We start from the raw sequence: 13,982 nt of genomic DNA, 5'->3' as shown, positions 1-13,982 counted from the left end.
CGCTTTGACGTCAGACCCCAGAGCTCGGTAATAGGAGCCGGTGGGCGAAGCCTGCAGGGCCTGGGGAGACTCGGGCCTTCACGTGACACGTACCCCGGGCCACCGCTGGAAAGACACCTTCCTCTCAGGGGAGCGGGAGGAAGCGTCCAGGCCCCAGAGGGCGCGGTTTGCAGAACCCGAGGTCGTCATGGCTACCGAGCCCGAGAACCCTGTGGCCGCCTCAGCTGCGGAGCCCGCGGTGCCGTCGCTTATGGATCGTTACTTCACTCGCTGGTACAAAGCGGGTAAGTGGAGAATGATGTCAGTCTCTTCTGGGCCCAATTTGTGCGACAGTATAGGGACTATGATGAGAGATCATAAGCCACGCGCACCTTCCCCAGCGCTTCCTCCCCACGTCAGAAGGAACTGGATCTCTCTGTTCCTCTGTAGGCCAAGGGAATGGCATTTGCAAGGACGTGGAAAACAGCAGGGTGCATTCTGGGTAGGGCGAGCGCAGTGCGAGTTCACGAGGGTGGGTCGCTTGCGGGAAGATGGTAGACTAAGGTGAGATCCCCGAGGGAGGCAGGAGCTGGATTGCAATCTCCTTGAGTGCCTAAAGGGATTTGAGGGGCTCAGCCCTGCAAGAGGCGATACATAAAATGATTTAAATGGTAGCGGTCTAAACTAAGGTAGAGGCATAGGGATGGAGAGGAGAGGGTGGGTTAGAATAGAGGCATTTAGAAAGCAGAATCTACAGTTTTACTTAAAGGAAGTCGCTGGTATTACACATTTGCCACTTAGAAGCAGGTATCCTGTTGTACAGCTTTGTGTACCCAGCAAATATCAGTGATGAGAGCATCGTCGGGGACCCTCCTCTAGCCCAACTTGCTCCCATTCATTTAGGGATAATAGGTGTACTCATCTTTTACAACACTGAAATATTTCACAATAGCATACGTTTTATTAGCCAGACTTAGTGTAACCAACTGTCTGGTTAACCCTGGATTGAGGTGTTTTCGGGAATCCATTACTTTCAACGCTAACATCAGGACAGTCCTGGGCGAACCAGAATGAATGAAGTCTCTCTAAAATTGACCAACAAATCATGCTACTAAATTAAATAAAGAATACATTACTAATGACTTTTGTTCTAATAGAAATGATTGTACTCAGGTGGAGCAAAGAGTTAATCATCATTTTAACATTGAATGAATGATTCCATCTGGACCAGATGTCTTTAAATACTTTATGGTCAGCCTTTAGGTATATCTTTTTGAGTAATAAAGGGATACCAGTGATGTATGTGTCCAGCCTTCATAATTAACTACGTCTATGAACCAAAGAAAGTACTACACAGTGGTAGTAAATATTGACTCAGCAGCCGTCAGACTCATTCATTTTTTCTAGTTGTCAAAGGAAAACCCTGTGAGGACCACTGTATACTCCAACACTGTAACTGGTAAGCAAATTGGGAATTTTAAGTTATCAAAGAAATTTTTTTCTGTCATTGTAGCCTGGTATGGTCTTGTATTGAATAAATATTCATTAAATGATTATCTTCCACTGTATTGAGATGGTATTATTTATAGTAGGAGTTTGGTTGACAAGAATGAGTCTTTCAGTGCCTAAGCAAAACAAATAAACTTGCTTACCCAAACATCCAAATGGAGGACCACACCCTCAGTCGGCTACTACCTCAAGAAACCAGCCTGTGCCTAACCACTGAAGTGGCCAAGCCCGTGGAGAGGGCTAGGGTAGAAGCACAGATGGTATCCTGTCCATACCGGCATGCCTTACTTTTCTCTCTTCCTCCTCCGTGCTGTCTAAACACCTGTAGTACGCTTCCCTTTTGGGAAAGGAAATTCAGTCCCATTTTCCCCATTTTTATTGCTGCATTCTTCTCTTCAGTTAAGCTCCAATAGTAGCCAGAGGAAAATGGGGGGAAATGATAGGCTGACTAAACAAATGTCAGCTCAGGTCTTCTTGTGCCAGTAGGAATACTGTGTCATAGGAGGAAGAATCATACCAAGCAATAATACAGGATCAATTTTTCCTCCTCGTAGAATATGTGTCATCACACTGGCAGGATCCCATCCAGTTCTTCAAAGTGGAAAAGCAATTAAAAGCATTTCCTATCAAATCAGTACGAACTGTAGCAGACTTCAGAACAAAGTCTCTGGGAAATTTAAGCGGGTATGTTCCTGTATTTCTCTACTTAAATCCTCTATTGTCATAGTAATGATAGAGCCAGCCAGTCTTAGAACCCAGTAATGTATGCTCAGCATACTTCCCTGGCAGTTAGAGATGATTTTAAGAATACTTAAGCTCTAAAGAAATTCTCAGGCCAAAAAAATGAGGTATTTCAGAAGGTATATTATCTGTCATATTAGCTTCTGGGCCACCATCCCTATCATCCCCAGGATGAAGGATGGAGAAGGTGGGCCTTTGAAAGAACAACACTAATACCAATATAACAAGATATTTTGTCCCTTCCTGTTTTGTTAAGCCAGTATTTCGAATTCTATAAAATACAGATGATCAATACTTCTTTATCATATATTTTCACATGTGAACTTAAAAGTAAAATAAAGTCCTGAGGTAGTGAAAAAAAAATCAATCTGGGAAAATATACAGTATTTGCTTCGTATCATTTCCCATTCCTAACTCATTGCCAATTTAATACACATCTAGCTACACCCTCTACCTCCACATAGTGTTTAGTTATAGAAAATGTTACCTGTGCCCTCTACAATTCTAGGCAAGATGAACATTTTACTGTTAAAGGAGGGTATCACACCAAGGACAACTCAAAACCATACTAAACTATCCTAACAAACCCCCTGGAAAGGAAAGTTTCAGTGGATGATTTAGGTCCTTCATTTACTGAGTTCATACTAAGGGTTCCTGCTAATTACCTCACTGTTCTGGAAGACCCTTGTTTACACTCCCCTTTGTAGGCCTGAAGGCCCCTAATAACCTGCCTTATAATTACTGATTATTCCTCACTCAGGAAGCAAGTGGACTTTAAAAAGCATGGACCATTCTTAAAAGTCTACAAATTACAAGTAAAACAGTTAGTGCTTGTGATGTTCCTGTGATCAATCTTTGTCCAAAATAGTAACACTGTTGTTACTACTGAGGAACAGAGAGGGACCTGCACATGGAACCCACTGTAGATAAGCTTTGATCGCATCTCAGCACTGCCCATCATTTATTCTCCCAAGGGAGGTGACCAAGAGGGGTTAAAACACTTCTTTCTGAAACAGAGCCAGTGGTAGACAAACCATCTGGGACAAATCCCCAGCCCCTCCTCCCAAAAGTGGGGAGTCACACTGACTAGTCTTTTGAAACGAAGTACCCACAGGCAGAGGAGTGAAGCGCATGCAGTAACACCTGAATGCTGTCTAATAAAGTTGTGAGTGGGAAAGAGGCCATAAAGAACAGCATCTTGACCTCAGATGTTCACTGCAGTAAAAATTCCTGGGAAAAAAGAGCAACACATGAGACATGCTTGCATCCATTTCCCATGAGCCTCCTTGTACTGGGTTGGCCAAAAAGTTCGCTCCGGTTTTTCATGTTAGGGAAAATCCTGAACGAACTTTGTGGCCGACTCGACAGATATTTGTCAGAACCTCCCCAGATATATCCATACAGTGGAGTACATGAAAGTATAACCATGCCACAACATTCAAACAGACAAATGTAGTATTTGCTAGCGGGTTATAAGATAATGGGTAAGTTACTCTTATCTGCTACTTAAAACTTTTCTGTTTTCCAGAGTTTCCTCAAATTGCATTTTTTTAAATTAGAAAAATATCCCTTCTCCAGAAAGTCTCAGTGATTGACCTAATAAAGAAGTTCCTTTCTCTATTAAGTTCTGATATAAAAATAAGGTAGGAATCTTAATGAAACTAACTTTATACAATATTGCGATCATTCTCTATAATGTTGAATTTTATATTATGCTTATTGATGAGATTTTCCTACCCTTTTGAAGTCTTTACACTTGGCTATGTGCAGCTTTCTCATGCACAGTTAAATATAAAGTATAATAAGTTAAGATAAAATATATTCTTAATATGTAACTAAACTACCTATTATCACATTTGTCTTAGTCTGCTTTTTCCCGTAGAGCCTAGGATGGTGCCTAGCCCATAGAGGCATTTAATATATAAATATTTGGATAAATGAATGGTTTTTCTGTACTTAAGTCATTTTTATTTAAAACACTAATTCCAGGAATATATCCTATTGTAACTCTGAGGGCTGCCTCACAAAGAAAAGTGAAAATGTACATCAATTAATTTTTTCTTCCCTTTTATTATCAGGGGGCACAGTTTCTAACAGAACTTGCACCTCTGTGTAAGATATACTGCTCTGATGGAGAAGAATACACCATATCTAGGTGAGTTACTTTTTAACCACAATTTTGGAGAAACAAAGAAGATAATATTTTTCTTCAAAGCAATATTTTCTTTAAATAGCTGTGTTAGAGGACGGTTGATGGAAGTGAATGAAAACATTCTCCATAAGCCATCTATTCTTCAAGAGAAGGTAAAAGGGTCTGGGGAAGTAAGATCCCATCCACACACCTTTTACCTGATGTTTTACCATTTGACAGTGTTAAATATTCTATTTCCCTTCTAGCCATCCACCGAAGGATACATTGCAGTTGTGTTGCCCAAGTTTGAAGAAAGTAAAAGCATAACAGAAGGGTTACTGACACAAAAACAATATGAAGAAGTCGTGGTGAAACGCATCAGTGCCACAACAGCGACCTCATGAGGATTAAGATTGAGTGAAAACAACAGGGCATTCTTATCCTTCCCTGGCCTACCAGTCAGTGCACTAAGGAAGAACCAGAGATGCTGAAGCATACTTCACACCGGGCCATCCGCAGGGAGGCCTGATCTTAAAACCTGACCTAGGTTTCCTTCTTTGTCTTGCATAACAAGCCTTGATTCCATTTTGTCTTCAACCTCCCAGATCTGCCTGCCCATAGACTCACTCTGTTCTTTTGCTTTTCTCTTTCTAACAACTGGCAAGCGACAGATGTTTTTCTGATTAAAAACCAACAAACAAAGCACTTTGAGGAAAATTTGAAAAGACAGAAAAGTAAAAATAATTTACCCATCATCCTGTAACCCGTTAGTAAATACTAGGTTTTGATGTGATTCTGTTTGAGTATTATGTCATGGTTATTGTTTTTGCCTCAATTTTCCATCACTTTGAAGTTGAAAAACAACAACCGGCCTTTCTTACCCAATCTGCTTCAGTGTGACACGACCGAAACGTCTGGTCCCACCCCTTCTGCCCCAACTCCCCCGCTCAGGTTGCTGGGAAGTGGCAGAGTGTAGAGTGTACCTTCTCTATGTCTATGGGTTGGCCTTCAACTCTGAACAATGTAGCACTGTAACACTGGTTTCTTAATGAGGGACACATGAAGAGGCTTTGAAAGGGGCTTTGCTAACATGGAAGTATCAATATTATAATGCTGTATGAAGTAACGTGCATTTGTGGTCTCTCAGTCTCGCACTCTAGTTACAGAGTAACCAGCGAGGAAGTTCCCGAGAGGTTGCTGGAATTTGAAGACAGACATGCTTTTGAACAGAACAAAAGCTTTCACATCATTTAAACAATAAACGAAAAACTATGAATTTATGGTTTAAAATTGTATGCTTGTTTACATTGAATTTCAAATAAAAGGACTTTTAAAACTTATTTTTCCTTAAGGGCTGCAACACATACATACATATAACTATATGGTTTTAAATAAAACGATTATCATTGACATGTAAATTCTTTTGGTTCTCTATCATCTTATGCTGTTGAAGTGATGTTATCCCTTTCTACCACCACTTGCATTTAAATAAGAGAATTCTCATTTCAGGTATGTAAACTCTTTTGTAAATAAATTTTTTAGAATTATTTTTGACTTACAAGGAAACTTTTAACTTAAGTGCCAGCATGACTCTCCCCTAAGTAGACCCACCAGATGTGATACAGGTATTAACTCTACAAACATCTACCTTGATAGTGCTATGAGCTGAAAGTGTAAGCACAAACCAGCAAATTCCCATTTCAGGTAGCACAAAGGGTTCCCAAAGGTGTCATAAAACAAAGATACTAAAGATAGTAAAAGAATTATGTATCTATTTTACATATAACATTACCTCACATCATTTTCCCTATATTTCCATTGTAATTTAAAAGAGTATTTTGGTTTCAGGGCATAAAAATCATGTCTGATGATTTTTATAAAGAAATATTTTATAAAGGTCATAACCAAGCTGAGTGCATCCCATTTTCTCTCCAAGGCCTACAGTAAATTCAAGTTTGCCTAAATAAAATATTGACTAGCTAACTGGTGGTTCTTTAGGATCTTGTGAACATTGACTGTGATGGCTGACCCAGATACCGATCATCAGACGAGCCTACAGAACTACTGCCATTTGGCCACTGACATGTCCCGTTAGATTTCAAAATAAATTTCAAAGCACTGGGATACAAGCACAAAAAAACAAAGTTAACTATACTACATCATAAGGACAGACCTTATAACCAGATCCTTCTATCAAAACCCACCCCACAAAAACAAAAGCTTTAAACCGTAAAACTAAAAACACTAAAGTTGTTTATTTGTTTTATAATGAACATTCCAAAGACACATATATAAAATGTAGGCTTACTCAGAATTTATTTTAAAAAGCTCAGTTCAATTATTCTCTGTCTTCTACCTTCTGTTCCATCAGTCACTACTCAGAAGTACAAAAACTACTTTTTAAGCCCGTAAGATAGGCTTAGGATTCCAGCTAATATTCAGGGCAGACAGGCCAGCTATGCTAGAAGGAGAACTAAAACCATCTCCTAGTGAGTTCCTCCAGGATTCCGTGGAGTAAGCTCCATGACCCTGCTTTTGGGTGGGAGAGGGACATGCATCACAACAGATTTCCTGTGCTCCGTGAAACCCTTACTAGAGAACACACGTGTGCTCCCGGCATGGATGATCTGTGACAGGGGACAGCAGAGGCCCAGTCATACTCAGTGGACGGAGGGATTGAAGAGGAGTCCACAGGTTTAAGGACAACCCTGCATCACCCAGACTACTTGTCTCTTCTGCTGCAAATTGGTATAGTAGATGATAAGCTTAAATTTAAAAAAATAGGAAGTTAGGGTAAAACATGCCAAAATGATCATATATTCAAAGTAGTTTCTTTGGATTAAACTGTCATTAAGACAGTAGGGATATTTGGTTTGACTTAAACATTATTCATGGCAACGTCCTATTCTAAAATCACACTGCAATTAGAAATATAGCAACTACCATGGCATTTATTAGTTGTCAGAAAGCTTCACAATTGGTTTCATGATCAGAAAATAAAGCAAGATTTCAGTTTGTTGTCTTTACAAAATTGTTCAGTTTCTGAAATATAAAGAATCATTTGCTTTCTAAAAACGTTAGCTTTGCCACATGGTGTTCCAGAGATCTGACCTCAAAAGCTTCTCAAGTTTTACCATCCACAGAATCTTTATTGGTAACTGAGACTCATCTGTTGTTGTCCATTTGAATCTGGAAAGAATTAAGAAAATTAGTTTCTGCTTTACTTTACTCTTAAAATAACTGCAAAATTAAATAGTATCTATTTTCTTTTGCACTTTCCTTTAGACTAATTTTTTAAATGTGAGTTTAAGATACACAAATTATCTTACCTTCTTAAGCAGTTTATAGCAAAGTGAGAGAAGTTGGACCAAAGTAGCCATTATGCATCTTGTCTTTGTAATACTCTTATCAACCTATAGTGACAGAAAGCAAGCAAATCAAATTCTTATAAGGAGGCCTTCAAAAGACTTTAGCATTTAGTTTGAAAATGGTAAACATTTCTTCATTATAGAAATCTAAGGATCTCAAAGGGTATACAGATTAAGGCATCTGAGCTGACTTGATGACCTGAGATCCCAGAACAAGGAGGAAGCAGGGATTGTTGCCCAAGTCTCATGCCAATTTCATGGAACCCCAGGAAGAATGGATGGAAAATCAACCTGTTCTATTTCAGACGGTTTAGGGGCTTCTCAAAGGGCACCAAATAGTGGCAGTGAACACCTTTCTTTGCAACTCCTTTCACTCTACTTTTTTTCACTCCAACTCCCTAAAACAAACAACAGAAGCCCTTCACTCTGAGGTGTCTGTGCCCTAGTTAGTCAGGTGATGATGTTGGGATTTAAGGGTAGCTGCTCCGTGCTATGGTATTAATCATGTCCAAAAAGCTAATTTACTTGGTGAACCTACTACTTCCTGGGGTCAGTTATAACTGCAGATGATAAATGGTTCTTGCAGTCAAGGCAGGAAAAATGGAAATACATGGTTCTTCTGTGGGTATTAACACTTTATTTGAAGAAAAAGGGGCTGGAAGCTAACCTAATAAAAAAAGAAGTGTGAAAGTTTCTCAAGCGCTTTCCTGAATGTCCCACCCTCCCTTTTACCTTTAGAAACACTTGATTCTGCAAAGGTGTCTTAGTTACTGCCTGGAGCTGGTGGCACAGAGGAACAAGCTTGTTTATTTCCAGGAGAAGCATAAGCTTATCATCATCTTTCAGCTGAAATGTAAATAAGGAAGTTATAACACCTCCAATGAAATTCCATCTTTTAAACCTTAAATACATTTATACCTTAATAATATACCCTCAAAGTGGGTATTTATGACATCACCACCAGCACCAGGCAAGGATACGTGCATTACCTGTTTTGAGAAAGCTTGCACACTTGAAGCAAGCTTCAAACCCTCTTCAGCAAAAACCTGGTAGGAAGGAAAAACATCACTACGTTAGGCGTATGTCATCTAGACAGTTGGTAAGAAATACACTCATGGATAATTTTCATACAGAAGTTAAAAGATAAAACCTAAACATAAAAGGTCTGTCATGGAACTTCTATGTTTTTTGTTGTATCCAGGAAAACACAAGAGTTTAACAGTATTCAGAAGCAGATTTCCCAGACCTGATGCAGAATCAGTCCCTGCAGTGGCTCCCCTACACCGGGACACCTCCAATTACTGTGCAGGATCACACAGACATTTGATACTTAGCCATAAAAATTATGCCTGGGCTTTTAGATGGATCCGAAGCTCATCTCATAATATCCCCAATTATAAGAGGGTGTTGAATCTTGGAACATGGGGTCAAAAGGGTTAGATGAGGTCAAAAGCGTTAGAACATTCCTGCTTCCAGCTCAGCAAGATAGAATTTGTCACCTATACACATTCTTCAACTAGCCATTTGAGGGGATTATTTTTTCCCTATTGACCATACATTGTACAATTTAGTGAGGAGAAGAGGATGATGGGAAAGAATACTGAAAAATATTTTAGAATATTCTGGATGATTATTTTTAAGTGGTACACAGAGTCTTTTAGAGTGAGAGACACCAGGGAAGTGAAGACTGAGCTTCAGGTGGCAGCAGGAAGAATGAAAAGAACAGGGCAAATTTGAGAGTGATTTGTGAAGAAAAATAACAGATCTTGGTAATAAATTAGATAAAGCATATGAAGATGCAGAACAGGGAGGCAAATAATTTCAGGGTTAACTTTAACTCTCTTTCCAACAGCCTTGCTATCATTGGATAAACTGATCTCAAGGTCAAATAGTCCTTCGCATCCTTCCCTATCCTTTAAAAGGGAAACCAGTGCGTTTTAAACATACCTTCTAACCAAACGGAATGACTCACTTACCCACATGTTCCTCATCATTCCACATTCCCACTTTCTCTGTACACATCTTCTCTTCCCCTCTAGCCTGCAAATCCCTTGGGGGCAAGATCCCTGTCTCACAGAGTACCATGGTTTTAAAACCACCTTAAAGCTGACGACTCCCAAATCTCTCTGTCCATTCTTGACCTAACCTGACCCCACTCCTGTTCATCCTACTTCGGCAAAATAAAATGCTTGATTTTCTCCCTCTAAATTCGGTGTTGTCCCTCTGTTCTCTCACTCAGTAAATGGTGTTACCATTTACCCTGTTGGTCAAGCCAAAAACCTTTTAAAACAGAAGCCAGGTCATGCCATTGCTCCTCAAAACCCTCAATGGGCTTTCCATAATTCTTGGGAAAAAAAAAAAATCAAGGTTCTTCCCATGGCTCAGAGATGTCATTTGCTACCACCTTCCTTCTGACTCACTACATTCCACCCACGCTTGTCTCCCTGTTGTTCTTCAGACACCTCCAGCCTACCCCTACACCTCACGGCCTTTGCACTTGTTCTGCCTGCCTGAAATATTCGACCCCAAGATATCCATCTAGCTCACTCTCTCAACATTCTACTCAGATGCTACCTCCTTAAAGAGGTCTTTCCTGACCACCCCCCTTCTATCACCTCTCTTCGTATCCTACAGGATTTTATCTCTCAGTACTTATATATGGGCATTATATATTTAACTTTTCATTGTCTATCTGCTCCCACTTGAATGTAAGCTCCATGGGGTAGGGACTTTCTTTTGTTCACGCTTCTCCAAACCTCTTATCCCCAGGGTTTGACACACAGTACAAACTCAGTGAACATGTGATGAACATTTTATGCAGACAATCAGCAGATGCTGGTTTAATGAAAAGCTAACACAGGAAGAAGGTGATCAGTGGATCTTTTACAGTGAAATGCTCTCTATGGTGTGATGTGACTTGGAATGGATACGGGTCAAACTGAACAAAATGAATCCAGAATTTCTCCCAACTTTTTAAACAGGGAAATAGCTCAATTATAGTCAACTTGACAGAAAATTCCAAATGAAGTATTTTCTATAATTCTGCTGACTCTGTTGACAATCATCCTCTCAAGCTGAAATCCCTTCCCTGAAGAGGCTCAGGTGAAAGCACATGGGAATGCCAAAGGAAAATACGTAAAGTTGATAAAGTGATAGAATTTTCAGATTTCAAATGCAAGAATGCCCTCGGTTCTAGAGAGGCAAACAGACTAACATGCGCATCAGGGAATTAAGAAAGGACTCTGTAATCCACTTATCAATCTAAGCCTCCAGGTAAGCGAGGAGAATTAGAGCTGGGCCTATGTGGAGTTTCATGAGACACACAGGGCAGAAGGGTGAGTGTCAGTATATGTGTCTCTCCCTGAATGCCCTAAATCATCAGGAATATGGAGGAAGAAAAGGAAACTAACATGTACTGATGAGAAGCTATAATGGTCTCAGCCCCATGACAGATGCTTTCTTATGTGTTATCTCATTTAATCAATATCATTCATCCAATTCAATAAAGAAGAAGCCAAAAACCTTTCCTCGCATTCAGGACAGTATAAGATATGCATCTGCTGACAGGATATTTTCACCTACTTGGGAAAACCTAAAACTTAATATTGCATCTAGTGACTATCAAAGCCCATTCTACTTTACTCCTATAATATTTAAGTTTTTTTCCACTAAGATAACCAAAACAGCTCCACAAAATGCTACTGCAGTCCTCTACTTTTCTACCACTCTCTACAGTACACATGTGCTGTGTACGTAGGTAAACCTACAAACATGATGTAGTAAATCATTAAGAAAACTAGCTATCACGAACTTTTAGCCCAGAATTAAAGTATCAGCATAGGGGAACTCCCTGGCGGTCCAGTGGTTAGCACTCGGCACTGTCACTGCCAGGGCCCTGGGTTTGATTCCTGGTCAGGGAACTAATAAGATCCCTCGGGCTGCATGGCACAGCCAAACTAATAATAATAGTAATAAAAATAAAGTATTAGCATAAAATGGAAATAAAACATACCTCTAGTTGATGAATTAAATCCTGGGAAGTTTTTATTGGCCCCTCTCCCCTGAAATAAAGTGAATTATTAAGGAGGTAAGAAAAAGTTACTGCCTGGAAACTGATTTTATATTAAAGTTTTAGAGCATTTTGTGTATTAACAGATCCCAAATTTTGAAGAATAATATTGAATAGACTAATAATATTGTAACTATTCTTAAAGCAGCTTTAACATTTAACTATTACCTCTTAAGGCACTTTTTAAAAAATTGGTAAACATTATATATGTTAATTTTATAATGTAAAGAAACTTAAAACTGAGAAGTTATATTTAAGTTTTATTTTTCTTTTTTAACCTTCTTCATTTTGCTTCATAAGTTAAAGATATGAGAGCTGATAATATGCCTTAACTAAAAGACCTTTGTTCCATAATGGAAAAAAGGTTAGACCAAAATCAGGACATTCTCATTTTTGATTCTAATTTCAACTCTGGCAGGAATTCAGTTGTTTCTGATGAGGCTGTCAGTTAAGTTTCAATTCTGAGTCTATAAAATAGTCATAGCAATATTTGTGCTACCACTCTCATCAGAAGATTAGAGAGTATCATATTGAAAACTATCAAGAAGAATTCAGGCCTTTACAAGTGAAAAGTAAATTATAACAAAGAGCAACAGAATGCATTAAGATGAGCAACAGCCCAGGCATGAATCAGAAGATCTGAAATCTGGTTTACCAGTTCTGCCTTTTAATAGCTATGAGATATGAACGAAACATTCTTATTCTCTGATAAACTGTTGTAAGGATCAAATGAAATTATGACGCAGAAGCTAATTTAAAAACCATAAGGCACTGGTAAGTGTGAAATTTTTAAAAACCATAATGTACTAGAAAAGCTAAAATATATAAATTTTAAAGAAATATGAGTAACTGTATATAAATGATAAAGAAATTATATAAATTGTTAAGACAACCTTACATGACAGCCTGAAGAAAAGCTATAAAATTGCCCAAGAAAACTACAAAATTGGATACTGTGAAGACTAACAAATGAGTCTCAGAAAGAAGCAATTAGATGAGGCTGGTAAACCATCATCTTAAGGGAAAACAGAAAAATTGGGGAAAAACAGGTATACCGACAGGGTGGGTAGAAAACAAAGCCAGCTTGAGATTTTACCACAATCATATTACCAGGACTTGCCAAACTGGCACGAGGTGTTATCCATTACGGAAAATCCATTTTCTTTTCCTGAACTTCAGTGGCTCCTGTCCAATAACCATATTCCAGTAACAAGTCCCATTCCATAGAGCTTTAGTTACCCCGATTCCTCATGCTTCCTAGCCTCTGTGGGATGCATGTCACCCCTTACCAAAATCCACTATTCTGACTCAGAAATAAAAATTGCTGACCATATATAATCCTGAAATATTCTGAAATAAGAAACAAGAAACAAAAGGGGCAATCACAAACTTAAAATATTTTCTATTGATGAATCCTTTATGTGGGAAGATTTTATATACCAAACTACATTTAGTAAGTCATAATTTATTTCTTGAGTTTCTATTGGTCAAAAAAAATTTTTTAATCTGATTTTTATCACCATGAGATAATTAGCATGATTCCATCTCAAAGGAAAGATCTTTGTTTCTACAGTTAATCTTCACATTTCAGTTACCCACACATTGAGTGTGGGTAAACAAAGGAATTCCATTTTACTTCCTTTTGCAGACTTGACTCATCTGATTTTTAAATGATATGAACCAAGAAAGGAGGTCAAAATTAGTTTTGGGAAAACTCAATCCCCAGAGAAGCTTGCTAAGAATTAAGAACAGGGTTTCCCTGGTGGCGCAGTGGTTGAGAGTCCACCTGCCGATGCAGGGGACGCCGGTTCGTGCCCTGGTGCCGGAAGATCCTACATGCCGCGGAGCGGCTGGGCGCGTAAGCCATTGCCGCTGAGCCTGCGCTCCGCAACGGGAGAGGCCACAACATTGAGAGGTCCGCGTACAGAAAAAAAAAAAAAAAAAAAAAGAATTAAGAACAAAGAAAGGAAACCACCAAAGGGGGGGGCGGGAAAGGTCTCCAATGATGGAAAATATGGAAAGATATTAACAAATGACTGCTAACCAGAGGCAAAATTATTCAACTATCATTTCTCCTTCACCCTCCAGAGGAATCATTTCCCTTGAAAAGGTAGAAGACATCATCAAGACAAGAATGAATGCTTCTTCCTCACTCCTAATCTTCCTTCCATATGAAGGAATCTTC

The 13,982-nt window shown here is 39.1% G+C and overlaps 2 protein-coding genes across 3 annotated transcripts in view; one reads left to right on the top strand and one right to left on the bottom strand.

Moving 5' to 3' along the window:
- The first annotated feature begins 187 nt into the window (after nucleotides 1-187).
- Nucleotides 188-5,770, top strand: LOC137228324 (protein Abitram-like). The gene is made up of 6 exons (XM_067745466.1): nucleotides 188-284; nucleotides 430-470; nucleotides 1,975-2,172; nucleotides 4,308-4,384; nucleotides 4,464-4,533; nucleotides 4,627-5,770. The coding sequence occupies exons 1-6, from the start codon at nucleotides 188-190 to the stop codon at nucleotides 4,762-4,764; spliced, it is 621 nt and encodes a 206-aa protein (XP_067601567.1). The 3' UTR covers nucleotides 4,765-5,770.
- Nucleotides 5,771-7,291: 1,521 nt separating this feature from the next.
- CTNNAL1 (catenin alpha like 1) overlaps nucleotides 7,292-13,982 on the bottom strand; it is a 58,010-nt gene continuing 51,319 nt past the window's right edge. For both annotated transcript variants that reach the window (XM_067743722.1, XM_067743723.1), the window contains 5 exons: nucleotides 11,741-11,789; nucleotides 8,718-8,774; nucleotides 8,461-8,574; nucleotides 7,690-7,773; nucleotides 7,292-7,549 (listed from right to left, as the gene is read on the bottom strand). In XM_067743722.1, the coding sequence (XP_067599823.1) occupies nucleotides 7,526-7,549; nucleotides 7,690-7,773; nucleotides 8,461-8,574; nucleotides 8,718-8,774; nucleotides 11,741-11,789 (328 nt within the window). In that variant the 3' untranslated portion in view covers nucleotides 7,292-7,525. The remainder of the gene's footprint in view (nucleotides 7,550-7,689; nucleotides 7,774-8,460; nucleotides 8,575-8,717; nucleotides 8,775-11,740; nucleotides 11,790-13,982) is intronic.

This window comes from Pseudorca crassidens, chromosome 7 (assembly GCF_039906515.1).
Source record: "Pseudorca crassidens isolate mPseCra1 chromosome 7, mPseCra1.hap1, whole genome shotgun sequence".
NCBI lineage: Eukaryota > Metazoa > Chordata > Mammalia > Artiodactyla > Delphinidae > Pseudorca > Pseudorca crassidens.
Note: the sequence above shows the minus strand (reverse complement) of the source record. Positions and strands in the feature narration are given on the sequence as shown.